Raw genomic sequence first — 24,891 nt, 5'->3', positions numbered from 1 at the left:
ATGCTTTTAATATAAGCCGTAAATATTCTATGATCCCAAAGCCAGTGTTGGAAACCAGGGTTTGGACCATCAGAGCCTCTGCTCCTGACCACTGCCCAGTCCACAATGTATGGAACCCCACAGTACCTCCTGCTGGCCCCCTCACTGAGGACAATTTTGCTGTGGGGGAACGTACGAGGGGCTATATTCCTAATGGGTGTTCAACTCTACCGTGGCTAACAAAGGGAGTGAGACAAAGGAGGCCCTGGGTCAGATCTATGAGACAGAGGAAGTGTCTGGGGAGACGGACAGAGGTCTGACCATCTCTGCTATGCAGCAGCCCTGAAACGCAGATCCAGAAACGGCAGAGGATGATAAAGATCATGTTATAGTTGTTTTGTTAACCTTGTTACATAGTTAACATTCATTTACATCGTCCTTTCACTCTCGTAGTTTCTCTTCTTTCTGTTGGTCATTCATTATGATAACCTGAGAATTGTCATTGATCATGAGCCGGCTGAGCTACCACGTCATTAACCTGTCACTGCTGTCTCTGTTGAAGTCAGACTTGTAGCGACTGCTAAGTATTTTCACTGTATGTTTATATTTTTCCTGAGCAACTTGGATTAATACCTACAGTACAACACTGTGCAGGTTTACTATCACGTTTACTCCAGAAATGAGTCGCTTTAGCTACGTATGCTGCTGTTCAGCACAGCATGTTTACAGTCAAAAAAACAACCGAGACCAGACTCTGTGTTTGAACTCGATAAGACATTTTACACTACGTAAGCAGGTGTAGCTGCCCAGGTTATAATAAACATGCAGGCTAGCATTATTTGTTCAAGGACACAGTTGATAAGTGTGTGGTGAGGTTTTTATGTCCTCTGTTTTTTAAACTCTTCGGTAACAAAGTCAGTGCAAAACAAAATCTGCACATCTGTGTATTTAGAGTACAAAGACTGACTGAAGCTGTTGTCAAGTGACATCATGCTAATGCAACAAAAAGATAAAAAGATATTTATATGATGTGTATGTATGTAAATGGTACATGTAAAATAGTTTTTATTGCTAAACATTTGAGTAGTTTTTTTTGTAGTTGTAAATGGAAAATTGCCTAAAGGACCTTTTGTGTATGTTTTTTGTAAAGATTAATATATTTTTTAGACTTCATTGCTCTGTGATATCGTCTCACAGCTGCAGTGTGTTTTCTGGTGTAGTTTTTCCGTTTTATCAGGATATAGTTGAATGAATTGACTTGATGGATCATTATGCTGTTTAATCCCGGGGGCCTTTAGCTCTAATAGGGCAGAATGAACAAACCGTTAAAAGCATCCTAGCATTCTTGTAACTTTAAAAACATTTCTTTTGACATTGCAGTAGTGTTCAAAATGTATGTAAGATACTATTGTTGTATTATTTGTTGCTGTTCTTTTCTTAATAAACTTTAGCATCTCATTCGTGTTTTAAAGTTCATAAAGTTTTGATAGATAATAGAAAAAGTGTAGATTTCTGCTGTCCCGTTCTTTACTAAAACATGCTCTTTCCACTACCTGCTGGGTGTTGCTGCCCATCAGCACAATTATTTTTCTGGGAAAGTTGAAGCATATCGAGACCCGCCGAGAGGTAAATGTCTGTGCAGCTACAACAAAAATGATACAACGACAATATGAACATTTGTTTTTCTTACAGCCTTTCTTTCTGTTACAGCTGGAAAGAGTAGAAGCTGTTTCTGACTCTTTCCAGCTGTAACAGAAAGAAAGAACATAATACTTTTCATTTTCTATAAATCCCCAGCAGCTCATTTACAGGAGTGCAGGTGAAATGAAACATGAGGGGGTGGGTCTATTGTAGCTTTTGCTTTCAAATCCGTGTTTTAATTTCAGATAAAGAGAACAGTCAGTGCTTTTCTTTGTTTTGTTTCTCTTTCTTATCCCTCAGTCCTTAAATAGTCTGAGAGTTCTTGCAGGGCTGCAGGCACGTTAAGGTTCAAACTGCTTAGATCAGCGGTGGAGAATTCCAGGCCTCAAGGGCCTGGGTCCTTACCCCTGGTCAACACACCTGAATCAAATGATTAGTTCATTACCAGGCCTCTGGAGAACGTCAAGACTTGTTGAAGAGGTAATTCAGCTGCGTTGGATCAAGGACACATCTAAAACCTGCTCGACACCGACCCATGAGGCCTGGAGTTCCCCACCCCTGGCTTAGATGATTAACTGTCAGAATATTAAGCTGAAAGGGCTGTACGTCTGCTCACTCCTAATATTCAGAGTGTAACTACACATTTAATACATTTAAATCCTGAAAAAGAAGTGCAATTTTCCCACATGATAAATACATGCTGCTGTAGTAAGTGAAAAAAGTCTGTCAGCATGCATCTTTAAACATTCATTGTAAGAAATAAATATAAAATGACAGGAAAATTTCTGTCAATTCATTGCCAAATTTGTCAGAAATTTTTATTATAGATAGTGAAAAAATGGGAACTTTCTATCATTTTATTGTTCATCTACATCTTATTCGTCTTGGTGTCGTATTAATGACAAGGGGGGAGGTCTTAATCGGTAGGCAACACACAAAAATTGACCTTTTTAAAATCAGTCCAGTGGGTCTGAGTGTTTGTCTTATGTTTGACACCTCTGCCATAAGTGCATTTACTAAAGGTAAGGTAAGGTAAAGGTTAAAGGTCAAGTTTTCTGAAAAATCTTGGGAACACAAGTTAATGAGTTTAAACAGATCTTTGACAAAAACAGGCAATGAAGTTCAGACACTGTGTGGTGATGTGTGCTGTCCTGACAATACATGTAAGAACAGACTGTGATTAAGATTAAGAGCATTCATACATTAAGACTTAGTGAATTATGTTTGCCTGTGGTGACACAGGTAATTCAGAGGCGACCTGGCAGGCATGTGCTCTACAACTTCATGAAGACTTGCGCCCCCTGTCAGGAGGCTGAGGTGTAGCACCTGAGGCTACCAGTAGTTTTATTTCATTTCAACTTTTTCTATTGTAGCTCAGTTCAGATTCTGTTTCCAGAGTACATTTTCTTGTTAATATAAATATTATTATTTTAAGTTCACAAAATAATTTCGTTTAGCTATATTTTTTCCAAAAGCCTAGTTTTCATTTTTATTTTAGTTGACTACAGTGTTTAGTTTTTAGTTTAGCTTTAGTTTTTTATAATAACTTTGTTAATCATTGCAGTATATCACACAGTCAGTTAAACTTCGGAGATATCAGTCTGTGCAGTTAGGAAGCATCAACCATAGTGACTCCATTTCACCTGATGCACTTGAGCGACTACAACAAAACAGTCTTTAAAATGTTTTAGCAGGTGCTGGACACAGACGATCTTCCTGACTGACTTCTGCTGAGGACTCAACTCAGCAACAGGAGCAGCAGTATCTGGTCTTGCAGGAGGAGCAGTGCCAGTGTGCATACCTCTCTAGACAATGATTGACCCATTGCCAAACCGGTCATGCTGGATGATGTTTCAGGGAGTGCTCTGCCGTATTATTAATCATGAATTTGCTCTCATCTGTGAAGAGAACAGCATTCCTTGGCTGGACTGAAAGCTCTGGTGTTCTCTGGTGAAAGCCAGTGAAGCTACATGGTGGTGCTGGGCTGTGATCGCGTGTCCCACTAACGGACGTTAAGACCTCGTGACACAGTCATAGAGTCTGTTTCCCACAATATGGTCTGAAACTTGAGTAGCCTGCTGGAGGTCATTTTGTGCTCCTCCTTTTCTTCATCACACAAACGATTACATATCGGTTCTGCTGCCCGGTTGATGCCCTTCTGCTGCTCTGTCCAGCTACTCTAGTGTACTGGCCCATCTCCTTATTTCCTCCACACTCTTGAGAGTGTGCTCAGAGACACAGCAAACCTTCTTGTGCCATGATAGAGGAGCTGCACTACCTGTGCTACCTGAGTGTGCTGCAAAAACCATTTCATCCAACCAGCAGCAAAAACAGAGACACAGCTCTGAGCTGTGACCAAACCAGGCTCACACAGCTGCTGCTTGGATCGCGAGGGGCAACCAATCAGGAGAAAGTTGGACTGAAGGGAATAAAAATTAGCAAATAAACTAAGGTGTAAAGGTGTATGAGAAAAATAAACATTATAATTAACTGTAAATCATGCAAAGCAACTCATGTATGAGTTAGAAAGACAATTTGGAGCTGGAAGCAGGCATAATAACTCCACCTTTATGATTGTACATGCTTTCTACTTTCTACATTATTTAGCATCTGTCTGAATCACTACAGATGATGAAAGAATACATGAATTTCACAGACACCTTTTTAATGTTCATATTTGTCCAGACTCTTCCAGACTTTGTGCATAGCAGTAGTTTCAACGCTGTTCTGTATGATTTATGCAGTTACTTTAAAAAATATCTATTAGAGAATAATACTAGCAAATAGGTTGATATTTTGAACTTTCACAAGTCATAGTAATGGAAAAAAGATATCTGTGTCTACCTGAACCTAGCACTTGCCACATGTATATGCTTGGGCGTGCTCACGTATGTCCCCTTGGAAATATTCAGTGTCTGGGGACTTCAGTTGTCTTGGATGCAGTCTCAGCTCAGTTGTTGAGAGAGGCAGGGGGGAAGGGACCAACGCCCAACTCTGAGAAAAACGGCAGCCTTGGTTTGACCTCAGGTAAGCACAGATAATTTATATTAATTATTATTATTTTGTCACAGTAAGTGAATATTTGATAGACAGTTAAATGGTTCCAGATATATGTTTTTAAAGCAGGAATGGGTCTGGTTTACAACATGAAAATTATTACTGTAGAAGAAAGCATCTGCAGTTCTCTTTTGATCATTTGAGTTTGTCACCATAACTGTTGTACAATGCACAGTATTGCGCAAAAGTCTTGAATTATCCCTAATTTCTTTATATTTTGCTAGGAAAATTGGAAATAGTTGCAGTAATCTACTGAAAAACTTGCAAACGAGTATACAGAGCACAGTTTGTACAATTCAAATGTGCGTGAAAGCCAATATTTGTCTCGGACACCTTTATTCTCCAACACAGGCTGAAGTTTTCCTGCAATTTCTTTAAGTAGTCTTCAAGAATAGTTCTCCAGGGTTCTTGAAGAACATTCAAAGCTCTCCTTTGAATTCTGGCTACCTTTTGTTCCATTTCTGTCAAAAGGATCCCACACTACTTCAGTAATGTTGAGGTCCGAGCTCTGGGGAGGCCAATCCATGACTGATAGTGTTTCAATGTGTGTTTTTCTATCCAGTTATGCTTTGGCAGTATTTCTGGGATCACTGCCATGCTAAAAAATGAATGCTCCATAAAACCTGTTTCCTGATATTCAGACCAGTTCTTGTGTGGTTTGGCGTCCCTCAGAATTTATCTTGACTACTAATCATCTGCTATGGGCATTCTTTTAGGTTTGGCACTTTGTCTGTTCTTCAGTTTATCCTCAAAAGTCTCCTCCAAATTCTTAAGCACATACTGCAGATTAGCTGCCAGGTTTTTAACCAATAGCACTGAGAATCCCCCGTTTGGTGCAAAAATACAATTTTATGCCTGTCAAACTGTTTTAGCCTTGGCATTAAAAAAAAGATCCAACTAAAGAAATGGGAACAAATTAAAAACTACTAGTAATAAAGTGTTAAAAGATTCAGTGTAAGTTGTATGTTATTTGTAGACAAGACACTGGTTCATCCATTGAGTCATGTGCCTTTTTATGGTTGAATGAGTCATAGGTAACTATTAAAAGGCTTACCAAATGAACAAAAACAGGTCAGGTATACAACACGACTGAAAGTGAGTGAAAAACCAAAGAAAAACTTTGAAAGACCTTCAGAAAGCCTGAAGAACTATTGCTCAAGAAACCAAAACATAAACAAAAACAAGAGATGATTCAACACTTTTGCACAGTAATGTATATGTTTCACTTTTAACATGAGTAAGATGCAGACTAATGAAGCAAAGGTTTTGTGTTTTATTATTATTTTTATTATAAGCATTGTTTTTATTTGTAGGTGTACTCATAGATGACCAACATGGCGTGCCTGGCGGCTCTGTGTCTCCTGTTTATTTTTCCACTGAGCAGCTCCCAGAGCACGCTGGAGTCTGAGCAGAAAATCAGCGCCCATAAGGCCCCAGGAGCAGCTCCTCCTCCTCCACCTCCACCCCCACACATAAGGGACCTACTCCAAAAGGAGGAAACCAATAATTTAAACGCAATGCGGACATGTAAGTGTGTAAACACTGGTGAAGAGAGCTTCATGTTCACTGCCATCCAGCAGTGAGACAAGATAATTAGTTAAAAATTGTACCATGTAAATCCATGTAAATTCTTCCTTAAAAAAAAAAAAAAAACTTGAACAATTTTTTTTAGATTAAATAAGTACTACTCAAAGTTAGATATATACTTTTCAATAGGAGTGTATGGCCCTAATATCATCATGATATCACCTTTGGTTAGGGTTAATAGGAAAGCATCAATATGAGCCATGTCAGGCTGGGCAGAGCACAACGTGTGCAGGGTTACACCGTTGTAGGGATCACTGCATCTTTTCAAGACAGACAGGAAGAAAGGGGAGCAACAGCAATGACCAGCCGACGCTTATTTGTCAGCTTCAGTCTGCACTTTAATGCATTAACACTGCAGTGTTCTGTGTGAGTATATGGAAAGTTCAATGTTTTCAGTAAGAGCTTACAGACTGCAGATTGATCCATGCTATGATTAACTGAAGTGCTGTCAAGTGCATTTCAAGTTCACTCCACTGATGTTTTGTTATATAAAAATAATATGTTTTCTATTACAATGTGATGCTGCTTATAGTTCAATTTAAAAAGTACAGGCTGACTAGTTTGGACAACACAGAAGAGTTTACATTAACTTCAAGTAATTGGAGAGATGGAAGAAAGTTAAGTTATACCCACTGAAAATATCTGAGTGGCTCAGTTTGGACAGCTAAATGTAAAGTGTTTATAATCAAATGGCACATGTATTGTTTGAAAAATTAGACTTCTGGGAACTATTTAGGATTTTTATATTGCAGTTGCTTGAATTGGCAGTGCTAAATGCTGAATTCCTGTCCATCTCAATTTTAAAAGGATTTTTACGTGAAAGCTCTGATGAACACCGTCTTGTGTTTGTGCCTCTGCAGATGCCCTTGTAGACAAAGATAACGCCAAAGTGGGTCTGTTCATCGCAGCAGCCATGGGAACATTTGCTCTGATGGCTGCAGTGTACTGCATCTACAACAAGTTCTACACCAAACAGCAGTACATGCACACCCAGCTCAACAATGACCCAGGTAGCTTTGATTGTTTCTGAGGTAGAACCATGTTCAATTTGAGTGGGAAACAGAAATGATCAGAACCTGTGTGGCAGCATGTGAAACTATTCCTGAGAGACTGTCAACAGCAACACTTATAAGACACTTATAAATTATCATCAGCGGGAAAATTACTCTCTCATCTTTTCTGTCTGATTTGTTGATAGCAAAGCATTTCCTGTTTGCTGCTGTTTAGAGGCAAAGTGATGCTTTAGTGTGTGGAAATGCAAATCTGTAATTTATACGCCATAAACAAGACTGATTATGTTTGATTTTCTGTTGTTTTGGAGTCTTGTCCTTACATTATCTTAAGGCTAAAATCTAAAAAAGCTTTTCTATTTAAAGAAAACTTTTAAAAGTGCATTTTATTTTCTGTCTGCAGACACAGACTCCCTGGACTCCCCCCCTGTGTTCTTTCACGCCTCCGTCAGCTCCAGTGTAATGGACCTGCAGAAAGCCGGTTACGGCTCCCTCTCGGACACTCCATCCATAATTTCTGTCCCACCCAGTTTGTCCCCTCCTCCATCTGCCATGCCCCTGCCTGCCCTCTTCCTCTCCTCTCGCTCTCTTAGAACTATATCAGCAAAGGATCTGGAGAAGAGTTACATATGACATGCTTGTGTAGGTTACTGTTTTTGAATGATGGATAAGGGAGTAGTTACAGTTACTTGAATGTTTGTGTTGTTTTTTTGTACACATAGACTCATTTTTGATTTTACTCAACAGCAGTAAAATAAAGAGGAAACTAAGGCACAGCTTAGCGATATACGGCGCCTTCACATCCAGTTCTGTTAATGTTAATCATGACTTCCTTTAACCTCACTGCCCATTATTCTCATTCACAGTCATATGCATGAACTGTAGTCATTTTTGCCGTGTTTTTGTTTATTACACATAATAAACTAGATATTTCCAGCATCTTATCAAAGCTTCACCACCCTCTAATTAGAAAATAAACTCTCCAAATTAAAAAAAATATATGTCTTTCGAGTTTTGTGATAAACAATTACAGCTCCATGAATTACTTCATGAGCTGCAATGCAAGTTTAACTAATGACTTAAGCAAAATAAACCTAACACGCCTGATTTAATCTGTGCATGTTAAAGGAATACAGACTCTTGGACTGGGAAAGGTGTTTTGCCTCTTTAAAACTATCTTGACTACTGTTTCAGAATTGATATTTTATGTATAATACTTTATATTTGATGATTTTGAAAATATAAAGTTAGGTACATCTTTAATATTTAGATAGTAAGAAGATTTTCTATAGTGTCTCTGCACACCACCACAGTGGTTCCTACATCAAACAACCATGATGTGATTGAATTGCAGACTTTCAGCTTTAATTCAGGGGTTTAACAAACATAAATAACATTACATTTAGGAAATTCAAGCCAAACAAAGTTCAACATTTTCAGAGGCTGAAGATTAATGACAGACTTTTAAGCAGTTTTCACTGGAACTGTCAAAGAGATGCTGGTTAATATGAAGGAAGCCATTGTTGGGTTGGGAAAAAAAGCCCAAATAAATCTATCAGAGAAGCAGCAACAACTTTATGAGTGGCCAAATCAACAATCAGGCACAGTTATAAAACAATGAACGCAATGGCGAGTTTCTCAAGGTAAAGAAATGCCACGAAACTGCTTCTCACTCAGTTGTCAAGTTACATCTGAGCCTCTAAAAATGAGGGACTGTTTATAAAAAGAGCTCCTATTGTCCAAATCCTCATGAACCTAGCTGTATATGCAGCACTTCCAGTGTAAAGAGACTGGAAGATAAAATCAATACTGACACTTTTGTTGATGGACAAACGAAAATGTGATTTTAAAAGACCGACCCACATACATAAAATACTTCAATGCAGTTTTTCTTTTTCCACTTTTTCTATCTACAGTATACAGTTACATTAAGCCTGTTTTACGCTAGTTTAGACATTTCTATATGTAACAAAAAATGTCTCGAAAAGAAAGCAGCTCGCCAATACGCACCAAATAAGTGACTCCATTAACTTATAATGACATATAGCAGCCCTGCCTCTGTCCCTGCTGGTAAGGTGCAGATCATGAAGAGATCAAGACTCGCCTCCTCCATTTGTGATGTTCTATTGATTTTCAATCCTTCTAAAATTTATTTCTGGTCACAAACGCGAAAAAACCTGCAATCTAATCCACAACCACTGTCCCGAGGTGAGTCTGCGTACCTTCTTACAAATACCCAGAAACTCTATTAATATTCTTGGTGGGACAGTGTTTACACTAACTCCCCATTCAAGGCTTGTGCAGTCCAAGAATAGCCGCGGCTTGGATAGTCGGTGCTTAAAACGAGGAAGGAAGTGCCGTATACCTTCCTCTCACTACACACTTGGAGAGATTAGCGGCAGCAGTAATCTGTTTCAGGACCATGGCCAGAGACAACGTTTGGATATGAATCTTATCGAAAGTTGCCTACGACTCTCTGTGAACCTTTACGGACACCAAACAGTGTGACGAAGTTTGTTTGGACAGGGTATCCGGAAAAGTGGGGCTGAACATGCATATTCGACTGGTTTTATATAAAGGGACTTGAAGGAGGCTCAGTCAAATCTCTGGACAGTCTGTCGCTAATTACGAGTCTCGTTTCACATGAAAGCGTGAGTTACGAAAGCTGGTGACCCAACCAAATCGGTTCTTTTAATGTGAGTAAGAAGCAAGAAGCCGGGAAGCAGAGGAGAAAGGCTGTGCGCTCAGTCGGGAGCGCGCAGAGACTGCACATTGGGCCGGTCCTGGAGACGTGAGGATGGAGGTCCGGCCGGACAGGTTTAAGGCCGTGGCAGCCAAAACTCTTGGGAAAATATACGGGTATGTAAAATCTCCTCCTCGGGGAACAGAAACAGAGCAGAAACATCTGCTGGATGACCTTTAATGTTAAAAAGGAGCTTTGTGTTTAGCGGTTAAGCTGCGGACCTGAGGGGAAGTTCATTCTTACTGATGCTGAAACATGGCCTGTTAGTCTATCAGTGTTTCTATTAAGAAGATTTAAAGAAATATAATGTCCAGAGGCCCGAATCAATAATATGGAAATATGTGTCCGCTTATAAATCTTTCATATAAGAAATGTGTACACAATAACTCGCTGTATGTGGCACTGGCGACTTAAAGTAGCTGATAAGAGATTAAAAAAGAAACCCAAATTGATTTTCAAACTCTCTTTTATAAGCAGTGTGTATCATTCTTTGTTCCCGAAGAACAAAAAAACAGAATGAAGTTACATTTCAGGCTCAAAATGTTCTCTCAGTGTAAGATGACGCGCTGGATCGATATTTGGATCCATTTCTCCTAAGCTTGCCGTGCTCTTACATTGTCACATTACAGAGACACTGTGACACCGTGTGTGTTGTGTGTGTGTGTGTGTGTGTGTGTGTGTGTGTGTGTGTGTGTGTGTGTGTGTGTGTGTGTGTGTGTGTGTGTGTGTGTGAGTGAGGGGAGGGGGTGTCCATCTGGAATTTTCTGAAAGACTAATAAAACTCTGTGTTTCACTTTCTACCATTTTTAGAGATTAGACAATGTTGATAATCTGCTCGAATTATTCTTCAAAGAGGAACTGTGTGTTTAGCGTAAAGCAGGCCTAAGAAGCCGGTCATCTCACATCTCATTGGTAGACAGTAACCTCTTTCAAAAAAACAGCTATTTTGTCATAAGAACTTGTTATATATCGGTTAGAATAACAGAAAAACAGACATTTAAGAACTCGGTATCATTTTAATGACTTATTGGGACACTTTTATAGGTTTATAGCGACAGTGCAACCAATTCCGTTGACACTCGGTGGCAAAAAACAAAACAAAGCAAAAACCTTCATTGGGCACTCCTGAGAAATAGCGTGTAATAACCTGGGCAGTTATCTGATAGCAAGAAACTCATAGGTGGACTCCCCTTTCTTTCTCTCGGGATTTGATGCAGCGTCTAAACACTTAAATCCCCTCCAGAAATAGCATCTCCCCGTCCAAGCTGTCGGCCCACGTAAATCCCTGCAGGGCGTACACCTTGGCCACGTCTCTCTTCCTCTCTAGTAGCCACATAGCTTGTCATCTTGTCCCTCGCCCGCGCACCCCCCCCCTTCATAGCCGGGATTAGGACACCTGCGGCAGAGAGCGCAGGTCATCTCACTGGAGCGCACTGCTCTCACGTGCTGTACCTGGCTGCTTTGCGTAAAAGGCTCACCGGCCTGCTTGACCGCTCCGACTCTCCGCACGCGAAATCCGCACCTTACATTCGAAAATGACTCTTTATTTACCTGTTGTAAATGACTAAACCTTTAGCCTGTTTTATTATACAACTCTCCGCCTGATGTTTACTTCTCAAGCGTCATCTTCTTCTTTTCAAAATTGATTAGCGCAAATTAGCAGTCACGCGATCGTCTGTGATTTCAGTCAGTGATCACAGTAGACAGCTGGTACTTGTCTTTATTTTCAGGTTAAGCAGGAATTTGACTCAAAGACACTCTGAATCTCTTATTTATCTCAGGTTTTATCCTCAAAACATTTACCTGGAAAACTCGTTCCTCGAGAGTATTTTATGATTAACTCTCTAATACTTTTTTCCTTCGTCCGTTATAACTGCCACATGAGCGGATAGAGGATATTTTAACATTTTATATTAGGAGACTTAGTTCACTAAGTTTGTATTAATGCCATGGAGCATTTTCAGACCATCAACTTTCTCTTATCTAATCAATTATTCCAAGGTGTCCGAGTTGACGGTCTGCCCTACATTTGTCCTTGAACTGTATTGATTTAGGAAATATAGAATTCAGCTCTGCTATACTCCAATATTCAGAACTTTTACTTTTTTAGGATTGAGTTCAATTGTTCCACAGGAATGATTCAATCTGGGCTTTTCTACAAGGTGTAACGGGAGAAAGGGAGAGAAGGTCAGGCAGCTTTTAGGGATTACGACGGATTTTCCTTAACCTGGGGTCAGTCATGAAAAGTCACTGCAACTGATACAGTATAAAATTAAAAATATAGTGGCCCTTTATAATAAAGTCCTTGACCTATAGTATAATTTGTCAAAATGCTTTCACCACAATTAGTCTAGGGTGTAATATTCAGTATCGAAAATACTAACTGATTCCAAATGAGTCTAAAATGTCAGTGCAGCAGAGCAAGGTTTTAAAGGAAACGAGACCTGCATTTTGAAGTGTTGAACACCTTTAGATTAATTTAGAAGGAGGCACAATTTATAATGTGACTATTTCTAATATAATACAAAACTTTAAGGCAATACAGACACGTTTTCATCCTTTACACAGTGTTGTTAGCAGTTTTGGCTGTATGGTGTAATCTCCCCTTTTCAGATTGTCCACATTTTGTTGCATTATACTTCATTTATTGTGTTTTCTGGTGGACATACCTTCTAAATAAATGACTTGGAGTGCCCCCTTAATCAGATAGGACAACTCTGAAGCATATTATATCTTGCGCACCAAAACAATGTGTAATTAGAATGAAAGAAGGGGTGTTTATGATATTCTATTATGCACATTATGCCCTTAACAATAATGTGCAATTGCAATGTAAGAAGAAGAAACATCATTGGCTGTTTCTTCTAAAATACCCAAAATATGTTAATTGCATAGAAATGCTCAGTGTTAATAATACCTTTCCTTTTAAAATGTCAGTTGTGTTTTGAGATGCTTAAAAATGACAAAAATTACATGGCAAATGTTGAGAAATTACATCATAAGTAGAGAGAGCTTTACTGTAAAGTGAGACCGAAAGCACTACAAGTGTACAGCTAGTGGAAAAAAAACTACATATATGGACACTAGGGAAATAAACTGGTGTAAAATAAGGAAGGACTGCTGTGAATTATGTGTGAGAATATGTGTGAGTCAGAGGAGATGCCGGTAAGGAGCAGAGTTAAAGATGAAAAGGAGACAGGAAGAAAGACGAGAGAGGCCAGCCCAGACAGAAATAGTCCAAGAGAGCCAGCGATATTAATAATTTAACAACGAAAATCATTAATATTTGATCGGTGTTGAAGATTGTTGGAACCCCTGCTTACAGTTACCAACAGAGCATGTTTTATAACGGCATAGCTGTTTTCAATCGTGTTGGTATTTTGTATGAATGTTCTGGACAGATTTGTTGGCAGGAACACAAATGGCCTCACAGCAGTTCTCTGGTAATAACCATGTCATTTTAAAGTCTGCAGGAAATATATTACATAGCGTGATATAAACAACTGCCTTAACTCCAGGGCCTACACAACAGATGTACTTATAAAAGCTTTTGCCACTAGATGAACAAGCTCTAAATGTTGTTGAATATCGCAAGTATGACACACAGATTTACTCACAACAAAAAAAGAGATCTGGGAAGTGTTTTGACCTGAGGTGTTTTGTCATATGTCCTAGTCACTTCTGCGATTTCCTTTGTTTGTCAACCTTCAGTGACCTTAGATAAAAATACACTTAAATCTAGGAAAAAAATATTACAGCATCAGAATCATAAGAATCACTTAAATGTGCCATCAGGACTGGGGTTTTTTTGTACAAAATTCAGCGTGTGAAAGGTTATTTTGTGTGCATATTTTGATTTGGATAATTTTATCAGCTTTGTTTGTGTTTGGTCTTGAATGTCTCACGCCATCCTTCAGTCTCCTTAATAATTACAATGATCACAATGTCTGTTTGGTTAGGAAGAGTATGGTGATGCATCAGAGGTTCACTGTGATCACATTTACCACAGCGACGTATACAACAGTGGAAGAGGTTTTCAAATTGCATGGCTGATCCAGGTCAATAGAAGCTGCTCACATGTATATATAAAACCTAAAGGGCAGTGATGTAGTAACTCATCCAGCTCAATGTTTCACAATTTATAAGATACTGCCTGTAAAATGGCAAATGTGACCTTGACCATGATTAGGTGATCAATGTTTTAAGTTTCACTAAAATCTATTCTTACATTTTCAATTCAATTTTATTTATATAGCACCAAATCACAACAACAGTCGCCTCAAGGCGCTTTATATTGTAAGGTAGATCCTACAATAAAACATTCAGAGAAAAAAACCCAACAATCATATGACCCCCTATGAGCAAGCACTTTGGCGACAATGGGAAGGAAAAACTCCATTTTAACAGGAAGGGGGGGGGGGGGGGGGGGCGACCATCTGCTGTGATTGGTTGGGGGCAGAGGAAGAAGACAGGATGAAGGACTTGCTGTAGAAGAGAGCCAGAGATTAATAACAAGTGTGATCTGACTAACGCTCTAACAGGCTAGACCAACGGCATCATGAACTCATTGGTCCTTTAGCTGGATGAGCTAAAAACTGATCTGTCACTTCCTACTTGTCCACCTCTGAAACATGAAACAATACATAGAAACTATTGTGGCTTTTAGATGCACTGACCCTAAGAAGATAAAACTGGAAATAGTTATACATCCAATATAAATTAGATTTTATTGATACTTTTATTGATTATTGCCTCCATGATTGCTTTTTTTTTTGTCACTGTTTCACTGAAGTGTTTGTTGCATTCCATGTAATCATACAATGAATGTGATTTACAGTATCATAACCTGCTCTAGTCTTTTCCTAACCTGTCAAAATTGTGGGTAATTAAAAATCAGGAAGAGTCGGTTATGAATGCTAATCTGGTTCATTTAATCTCCTTTTGTTCAGTACAAGTTGTCAAACAAAACATTCCCATGATCTCTGCTCTACATTTGCACAGTTGATTTTTGGCTAAAAGCTGCAGGTTTGAGTTTGTGGATGTGCTTTGGCGAAGTATAGCCATACTCTGTGCATCTCTGCGATCGGAGCTGGACCTGCAGTGGTCTTATCTTACAACTCAGCTTTTCACATGTCATGTTTAATAGATGACTGCTACATTTAGATGCATATTTGATGCTTGTCGGAGGCTGACAGTCCGTGTGGTTTCTAAGGGTTTTGCAGTGAGGCAGAAGAGCAGCTTGCTTTAGGCTTTTCTTTTTTGCTGGCGGTTTCTGTGAGGGTGCAGCGCAGAAATCCTGATTGTATTAACTTAATGTGATAAGTTAAAGTGTTAACAGCAGGTCCCAGCAGTGGGATGCTAATGGACATTTGTGCTGACTGTGATTTTTTTTTTTAAGATGCTTGACTTAGCAGTCAAACAGACACCCAAGAGGACTGTCTGAACATCTAAACCCACTCACTTTCATCAGGCCAAGTTGTCAGTCAACAAGCTTTTCAGGATCTGTTTTCACTGTGCCAGCAGGAGATTGGAAAACCTCAGGCTCACTTACTGATTCCTCCGAAGTTAAATCAATGACATGCATTAGGCTTTCAGGACTTAGTAACTGTTGAACCTAGTTATTTCCTGTCACTTATGAATCATTGTTTAGCTTAAATAAATCAGTAAACAATACTATCTGCTAGGAGAAAGCTTTTTGAAATGACTCATTTGCATGCAAGAGTGTTTTGTTGTGTATTTTCAAGGTTATTTCTTTAGCAAGTTATGCTTAAGAGATAAGAAATACAAATATTTTTGTCTTTATTAAAGAATACAGTTTATCTACCCCCTCTTCAAAGATAACTTGTCAGATTTGTGATACAGGAACAATAAAGTGACCTAAATGTAGATGACACTTTTAATCTACCCACTTTTCCTCTCAGAGCCATCGAGAAGAAACAGGAAAATGGCGAGACCATCGAGCTGTCGGCAGAGGGCCGGCCAGAGCTGGTGGAGGAGAAGGAGATGCCTGTGGTGGACTGCACGTGCTTCGGTCTGCCCAGGCGCTACATCATCGCAATCCTCTCTGGCATTGGTTTCTGCATCTCCTTCGGTATCCGGTGTAACTTGGGCGTGGCTATCGTCAGCATGGTCAACAGCCACACCATCTTCAAAGACAACAAGGAGGTTATAGTGGTGAGTGACAGCAGATGAGTCTGAGTTAATGTTAAATTCTCCCCTGAAGTGACACAGCCAAATTACATATTGTGTAATATGACTGTTTATGTTTATGTTGTTTTAAGGTTGTTTTGGCCATGGGGGGTTGTGCTAGGTACCCTACATATGACTATATATGTCCAATGGACTCATAAAATGCTGAGTTAGGATTTAACAACATGAGAAAATGTTACACTGACTGGAATGATAAAACACGAGTAAGCGTAACAAAGTGTCAGATTATTAAAACTAACACAGCAGTACTTTCATGAAAATGATTTCTCTCTGTATTATCACCTGAAGGCAGCACCTCCTATGATCCCAAACTAACTAGTCATAAAGAGAAGAGCAAATTTCCGCAACTAACCAGGACTGAACAATGCAGGCATCCTAAAAACCAACCCACCAAATCAAACAAAGTCAGAGTAAAAACAAAATACTGGCTATGAAAAAGGTTTATTCCAATTCCAGCTGTTTGATATAATTAGATATTAAGTATTGGACCACGCCTCCAAACACACTGCTTCCGGTTCTCATCTATAGCTTCCCCCAGTTCTACAAGCTATTCCCTCTTGTTTACGTGTCTCACCCTCCCTCCCCTTTTCAGTTCTTTAACTTCTTCAATGCTATTTAGTACACGGGGATCTGCCAGGCCTGGGAGCCGCCGGCAGTTCCCTTTGAGGCCCCCCCCAAACCGCAGCTCAATTCGTGTCCAAGCATTCACCTTTACCTACTTAAACGTTGTCAAACCTAACATGAGGACGCGGGCCCAGCTAGTGAATGTTTGATATATTTGAGAGATCTGGTGGAATACTTGTGGCTGGTCAGCAGATGTCAGTAGTGGTCAGCATCTGTTTTTTTATGGTTCTTATTTACTGTTAATTATCTAATGTCCACTTTTAGATGATGTTAAATACAGTCTTGCTTTTGAGAAGTGAAAGAATAACTCATCTGCACATATCCAGATATGATTTTAAATTATGTGTCTTACTGTGTGCCCCAACAGAAAGCACAGTTTGACTGGGATCCTGAAACGGTGGGAATGATCCACGGTTCATTCTTCTGGGGATACATTGTAACTCAAATCCCAGGAGGGTTCATTTGTCAAAAGTTTGCAGCAAACAGGTCTGTTAACCTCCTGCACCGTGCAAGGAATAATCAGCTTTTGTCGCACAGCATATTCAATGGGGTAATTTCTTCTCCGTGTTTTGTTTCTTTTTCAGGGTGTTTGGCTTTGCTATAGTGGCAACATCTTTCCTGAACATGCTCATTCCTACAGCAGCTCGTATGCACTTTGGCTGCGTTATCATTGTCAGGATCTTTCAAGGACTTGTGGAGGTGCTTCTCTCTCCCCTGAAGTGCAATGTGCTTCTGTTTACATAATGCAGTTGAGATTATTTACAATCATGCAAATTCCTACATTCTACTCCTATTCCCACAGGGAGTTTCATACCCAGCATGTCATGGTATTTGGGCCAAATGGGCACCACCTCTTGAAAGAAGTCGCCTGGCAACAACAGCCTTTTGTGGTGAGTCCGTGATCAGTGGCCCTGCTCTGCCTGCAAACAATGTGTGATAGATTAAGACAATTAACAACAAATATATCTAAACAATATCAAAATAAAATCAAAATTTTCCTGTTTTAGGTTCTTATGCTGGTGCTGTGATTGCCATGCCATTAGCTGGAATCCTAGTCCAGTACTCAGGATGGTCATCTGTCTTCTATGTGTATGGTAAGACGCCTTTAACCTGGGCCTCATTTCAAACCCTTCAGTTTGGAATGAATATGCATTTTTCTAATAAGCTAACTGAAAATACGGATGCTTGCGACGACACTGAACGCACACAGTAGAGCCTCACTCATAATGAAACTATGAGAAAAGGAAAACCACAACAGACCAGCGCCATAAATACCAGAAGGATGTAGTCTCATGGTAAAAAAGAAATTACACCACATGTCGTGTCAAAACTGTTATACGTTCGGACACAGTACCGTGGAACGAATCTTGAGCAATGCTTTAGTTCTTTTTATTTTTCGACAGCGCAGCAATTTATTGAAACAGCATATGTGACAAAAACAGTTTTAGTTCAATAGTTCAGTACAATTGTAACAAAGTTGAAAGTCAATATTTGACTACCTTGATTCTTTGGCACACAAAATCTGAACTCTTTGAAGGACATTCAAAGCTCTTCTTTGGATGTTGGTTGCCTTTTGTTTTGTTCTCTGGGGATCCTACATTCCTAATTAGTGCTGAGGTAAACTTGGGGAGGCCAATCCACAACTGTGTGTTTTCCCTGTTTCCCTTCTGTCTTCTTGACAGCCACCCTCCCACTGAGACAAACTCTGTTGAAGCTTCAGTGAACAATAGATTGATGTATTTCTTGGGAGCACTTAAAGTCACAGTGTTAGGCATTATTAAGGTATTAGCAAGTGCTTAATTCATTATTTTTGCAGCATTACTCCTCATTAGTTTGACATTCATAAAAACAGATATATTATTATGAATGTTATTATGATTATTAGTAGTGATGTAATACCAGTGATAGTTGTACATGATGTAACAATAACAGACAGATAAACATATCTGTATTTATAAAGCACATACTAAGGAGGAGTAATGATATATAAATGTTTAATTAAGCACTTATTTTACCGTGTGACACTTTTATGAAGTGCTACCAACGTTTTTACTCTTTCTTAAGGACTTTCGGATCGCCTTCATTTGCTGATAGTTTTTTTTAGATGTGCCGCTTCCTCTTTTGACCTGCAATTGTCCAGTTTCGGCAAAACTTTTAAAGGAAGCACTGCACAGCATGCTGAGATATGCTCAGCACATCTCAAGTATTTTGAGTGCTTAAAGATTCAGCAGACAGGTTTTTGCGAATCACTTTGTTGGTGGAAAAAAATATTTTTTTTGGATAGAAATGGAGCAAATTATTTGTACTAGCAATGTGTAGACACAACACTGGTTCATCCCTCGAGTCGGATCAGCTCAGTGTCACGTGGCTTAACAAATAAACACATTCTTCTGAACATAGTCAGGCACGGGTACAAAAACTGGCCTGAAAAGTAATCAACGTCTAAAGAAAAACTCATGAAGACTAAAGAAACATTGCTCAAGACCACTTTTAAAAGTTACAGCAAAGTCTGGCTACTTGGAAGAAGAATCTAAAGAAATGACTGGTCTTTGTTTGCACAGTATTGTAATAACAAATGAGTTAGTGTGTAAAAAAATAATCTTTTTTCTCCAATCTGCCTGTTCCTTCCCCAGGAAGTTTTGGTGTTATGTGGTATTGCTTTTGGATCCTGGTCTCGTATGAAAGTCCGGCAGCTCACCCCACCATCACCGAGGAGGAGAGGAAATACATTGAGGAAAGCATTGGCGAGTCAGCCCAATTTACAGTAACGGTCAGTACATGCAACAGATTTCTCAAGATCTCTCAATTAAAACACTGCACTTCATTCAAGGGCATTTCACTAGTTTACAGGATTGCTATGAAACCATGTTAAAAAAAACCCTCTTAAAAATAGATGAGTTTATATGCTGATTCAAAGTGAGATAACGGAGATGATAAACAAGCAAACACTGAGTCAAAAGCTCAATTGTTTATCTGTCACAGTGACAGATTTAGAAACTCTTTGTTAGCACTCATTTCTGTATCTGCAGTCAAGCAAAACTCAGTTCCACACACCCTGCTCTGTTGTCGTTTGTGATGCTCGTTTGTTTCAAAGGAAAACATTTAAGAAATTAATTAGTTACGTGTTCAAGCAAAGAGCTATACACGTTTGAGACAAAATCAGAGAACTTCTTTACAAAATCACTAAAATCATCATCACATTTTTCCCTTACAGAAATTCAACACACCGTGGAGGGCCTTCTTTACCTCCATGCCAGTGTATGCCATCATCGTAGCCAACTTCTGCCGAAGCTGGACTTTCTACTTGCTCCTCATCAGCCAGCCTGCTTACTTTGAGGAGGTCTTTGGGTTTGAAATTAGCAAGGTAACACGTGCAGCCGACAAGCAAAAACCTTTCAGCAGTTATATCAGAAAATAAAGGACATCACTGCAGCTTTGGTTGCGTGTCTTGCCACTGCAGTGGTAAATTTAAATGTCCTCATTTGTACCATTGCAGTTTGCACACCTTATATTGACAAATCATGAAGCACTGACAACAATTTTTCACCTTAATTTACTAAAATTGAATTTTTTAAATTGTGTTATTCTATGGAACATTTTTTTTAATATCAATTCATTTATAGGCTGTTACACTGAAGCATTTCTATTTTAGTGTTATTGGTCATTCAAAGCTTTGTCTCATATTAACACATACACCCAATTTAGAATCACTAATTAAATATCCTGTATGTTTGACTGAGGAAACCAGAGTACCAGAAGAACAACGGCTTTAGGGAGGATTTCTAGAGCCATTCTGGCACCATTACAATGGTCTGCACCACCCTGCTGCAAATAAGCAACAGGAGAATGCACAGAGTGCAACTGCCCATTGACAGGAAATGCTCTCTATGTTCCTTCCGCAGGAAGGATCCTGGACCTTGAATTTTTTATTACAAGATCCTGATGTCAGCCATCGTTCTGATGTCTCAGAGCATTATCTTGACAAAATAAAAAGTGTGTTGTACACCTCTCTCCATGCTTTTGCATATGCTATTTCTACACTGCTGACATTTATGTTCAAGCTCAACTTTGACCTTTAATGAACTTAAATTTTTATTTAAAATCTTGGTGAAAAATAAGAGTTTTCTAAATTTGTTTTTGTATTTGAATGTAGTTTGTCTTTCAAAACTGCACCTTAAAGTCTGGAAGAAACTATATGAATATGTACTTTTCTGTGCCTCATAAGCACGTTAGCTTGAGCTCCAGTCCAGGCAGATTATAACTGTAGTGACAGAAGTTGCTGCGATAGAGTGGTGAACAGTCTTGGGTCCAAATGTAAAATATTTCCTTACCCAGGTTTCTGAGAATGTACGTACAATAACATGGCAGAGATCGCACTGTTTGTGCCAACTTCCATGGATGTTTTGCACCTGTTAAGGCTTTTTTCTTGTTCTCATCTAGGTGGGGATAGTGTCTGCTCTTCCTCATCTGGTTATGACCATCATTGTGCCCATTGGTGGCCAGATTGCTGACTATTTGCGATGCAACCACATCATGACCACCACGAATGTCAGGAAGCTAATGAACTGTGGAGGTAAGAAAGAACCAACTAAAGGGAAGGGAAAACGAAAACTTGCATAAATGAAACAATCACATTTGACAGGACAGAAACAGCCTGGGAAGTCAAGGGCAATGTGGACGTGCTCACATCTGTGAAGAATAACTGGCAAATGCCAGTCAATCGACACAGCACCTGTCTGTGAGCACAGGTCCCATTCAAGGACATCGAGCTCTCATGCCACGCTCATGGACTCTCATTATCTGTGCAGCCTGTAAGGGCTGCAGGTTATGCTTCCAAACTGGACAGACTGACAATGCAATAACTAAGTGCTCCCTTAATTGTTTATGGAGCAGGGTATATATGGTCCTTTAATTTTGAGAGGTTAAATTGGCACATACTCAAAATCTTACATAAAATTATTTGAATTTTATGTTGTTTTCTGCATGCGCTAACTTTGAAGTGAGTCAAGCGACACTGAAGAAACAAGCACAGTAACACGACTGTGGTGAGAAGTCATTTACCACATAAGGCAAATGATGACTCACCAATAACAGAAGCCCTGCCACTGTCCGCTATTTTTACATTGTACAGAGAAACCAAACAGCAAACACCAAAGTGAAATGCAGAAGCTTGCAAGGCACTTATCTCTAACCAATCGACAAGACTTCCAGGCCCATTCGGTTAGCGAAAAGTGTGAACACAAGGCAACAAAATAAGCACTCACACTGTTATATTTTAAAACTATTTATATGTCTGTTTTTTGCTTGCTTGCATCAGGGTTTGGGATGGAGGCTACCTTGCTGCTGGTAGTTGGTTTTTCACACACAAAAGGCATTGCCATTACATTCCTGGTCCTGGCTGTGGGTTTCTCTGGTTTTGCCATTTCAGGTGAAATATGAAGTGTTCCTTCAAAGATTTTAATCATAAATGATATGCGACTGAAAGTTAAGCAGCTACATAGTTCTGTTTTTATCACAAGATGGTAATAATATTAATGGTTCCTCACAAGGTTTCAATGTCAACCACCTGGACATTGCACCGCGGTATGCTAGTATCCTCATGGGTATCTCCAACGGCGTAGGCACCTTGTCTGGGATGGTCTGCCCACTTATAGTCGGTGCCATGACAAAGCATAAGGTGAGAACTGTTTCTGAATTTGTGACTCTAACTGATAATAATGTGTGCTTGTAAGTGTAATCAACTTTCTCATGGTTCTCTCTCATGTTTCCCTGGTAGACGCGAGAAGAGTGGCAGGGCGTGTTTCTTATTGCCTCACTCGTTCATTATGGAGGTGTTATGTTCTATGGTATGCATAGTCTCCTTTCTTGTGCTTAACCGGATCAACTACAAAAATTCTGAATGAGGAAAATTCAGCAAAACTCTGTATACTTGTCAGCTATAGCAGTCAGTGAGTTTGTGTGTCTGCTGCAGGTATTTTTGCATCTGGAGAGAAACAATCTTGGGCAGAGCCAGAGCAGCTGAGTGACGAGAAATGCGGGATCCTGGACGAGGACGAGCTTGCAAATGAGACGGAAGAACTGTACCGCACAAGCGGTGGAGCGGGCTACGGAGCCACGAACCAGGCATCGGATCCCAACGGAGGGGGCATGGCTGGGGGAGGAGGAGGAGGCTGGGTGTCAGACTGGGACAAAACTGAGGAGTATGTCCAACCAGCCGGAACCAATAATTATCTTTACGGAGGAGAGGGCGACCGAGAGTTATAACGTAAAGCCAGCAGACACAGTTTATCAGCAATGTGGAATTTCACTCAATGGCATTAAAAAACTGGTGGGAATGTGGGGATGGACAATTTTCAGCAGGTCTGACTATTTTATCATAAATTAAGAATTTCACAGAGACTGCACAGTAGAGATGAAGACAGTAGTAAACGTAAAATGTGTTTGTGCATGAGTGCAGTCGTTATACGCTGTGTGGCAGAATGGTGTCACCGGCCCACCTTCAGACATGTCGGAGGACGGCTTTAGGCCTGGTGTGGCGTTCTTTGATGCTTAGTCATTGTAACTGTAGAAACTGGACTGACATGACATGGATTTCATTTCTATGCCTCTTATTTGTATTTTAATCACTCGTGATTACACATCTTTAGGCGCACAATGATCACACTGACTTTTCTTTTTAGGAGAAATTGATATCTATTGTCAGATTAGTTTCAAAGACAAGATTTTTCATAGGGGTGGCCAAGAGAGAAACAACCTGCTGTAGGTTTATGTATTAGTCTTCCTAGTCACATGGTACATTTACTACATAGAATAATAACATATTTGTTTGATTTTTATTTTTCACCCTTATTTGATTTAAAAAACAAAACAAAAAAGATCTGCAACCACCTGTTGAGATACTCTCATTCATGACAAAACAAGTTTGCTGAAGATATAGTAATTTCTGGATGTAATTTTTCCATTAATATATAGTTGAACATAGCCACCCATGGCCACCCCTTGTCTCTGCCCCTGGCCCCAACAGGTTTTTGTTTTTTTGTTTTTCTTTTTCATTATTGTCCTTAATGTGCACATTTTAGAAAAAAAAATCATGTGCCAATACAACACAATATATAATGTTCTGTAGTATTGGTTTATTCATCCACTGAAAAAGGAACTGAACATCCGCAAATAACACCACATCTGGCTTTCTGGGAAGTCTACATAGACATTTTAGATGCAGTTTTTAACCACTGTATGTAGTGGACTACTACCTTGCCTACTAGCTGTCATACTGTGAAAAAAAGCATATAGGATTAGTTTAAATCTCCAGAACATAAACATCCTCTTTTAAAATTAGACTCTTAGGTTAGAAACTGTTTTTCTTTCTGTTTCTTTCTGTTTCTATTCTTTCTGTTTCTATTTCTATTTCTAAATAGAAACAGAAAGAAATTTTGCAAAAACAGAATTTTGCTTTGTATGATTAACATCTAATACGTCCTCTATTGGTATTATTTTGTTCTGCTCCATCTGTGTTTGAGGCTGGCATCAGAGGAAGCAGTTTGCTGTCTCCAGTGAAGTGGCAAAGCACAAACAGCACCAAGCTGAGGCTGTGGGATCAGTTTTGTAGCGCTCTCATTTAAAGATGGACTTTAAATTGAATTCATGTGTGTTTAATAATCCATAAAATATCAATTAAAACCAAGACCAGTTAATAAAAATGCTGAAAATCCCAACGGCATTTCTCTGTACAATTTATCTTTGTTAGTACATGTGGTCATGTATCTAGTTAGTCATTAACTAGTAATGGGATGGTACTGTTTACTGATAGGATTGATATTAAATGTTAGGATTTTTACTATTTCTGTCATTTTTCATTCATTTATTGGTAAATGTTCTGTTCTTAATTATAAACTAAATCTATGTGTAAAGGAATGTGGAAAAATACTGAAGAATAAAGCTTAGAGGTGATAGCTTCCACAGTAGTCACAAATCTTTATATTTGGCAGTTTACCCTTATGCATTGCTGCCATTTTAATGTTTTAACCTTTCATATCAGAC

The 24,891-nt window shown here is 39.3% G+C and overlaps 2 protein-coding genes across 2 annotated transcripts; both read left to right on the top strand.

The window, feature by feature from the left end:
• The first annotated feature begins 4,545 nt into the window (after positions 1-4,545).
• Positions 4,546-8,271, top strand: LOC145430315 (uncharacterized). Its single transcript, XM_080305150.1, has 4 exons — positions 4,546-4,647; positions 5,991-6,204; positions 7,125-7,274; positions 7,678-8,271. The coding sequence occupies exons 2-4, from the start codon at positions 6,003-6,005 to the stop codon at positions 7,905-7,907; spliced, it is 582 nt and encodes a 193-aa protein (XP_080161276.1). The 5' UTR covers positions 4,546-4,647; positions 5,991-6,002; the 3' UTR covers positions 7,908-8,271.
• A 1,366-nt stretch (positions 8,272-9,637) lies between these two features.
• Positions 9,638-24,808, top strand: LOC113028521 (vesicular glutamate transporter 1-like). Its single transcript, XM_026178858.2, has 13 exons — positions 9,638-10,133; positions 15,939-16,191; positions 17,219-17,337; positions 17,436-17,550; positions 17,654-17,741; positions 17,859-17,945; positions 19,485-19,621; positions 20,066-20,215; positions 21,292-21,424; positions 22,169-22,279; positions 22,401-22,528; positions 22,628-22,697; positions 22,823-24,808. Exons 1-13 carry the CDS (start codon positions 10,072-10,074, stop codon positions 23,113-23,115), a joined length of 1,746 nt encoding a protein of 581 aa, XP_026034643.1. The 5' UTR covers positions 9,638-10,071; the 3' UTR covers positions 23,116-24,808.
• The last annotated feature ends 83 nt before the right edge of the window (positions 24,809-24,891 follow it).

The sequence above is a fragment of the Astatotilapia calliptera genome, chromosome 8 (assembly GCF_964374335.1).
Source record: "Astatotilapia calliptera chromosome 8, fAstCal68.1, whole genome shotgun sequence".
Taxonomy (NCBI): domain Eukaryota; kingdom Metazoa; phylum Chordata; class Actinopteri; order Cichliformes; family Cichlidae; genus Astatotilapia; species Astatotilapia calliptera.
Note: the sequence above shows the minus strand (reverse complement) of the source record. Positions and strands in the feature narration are given on the sequence as shown.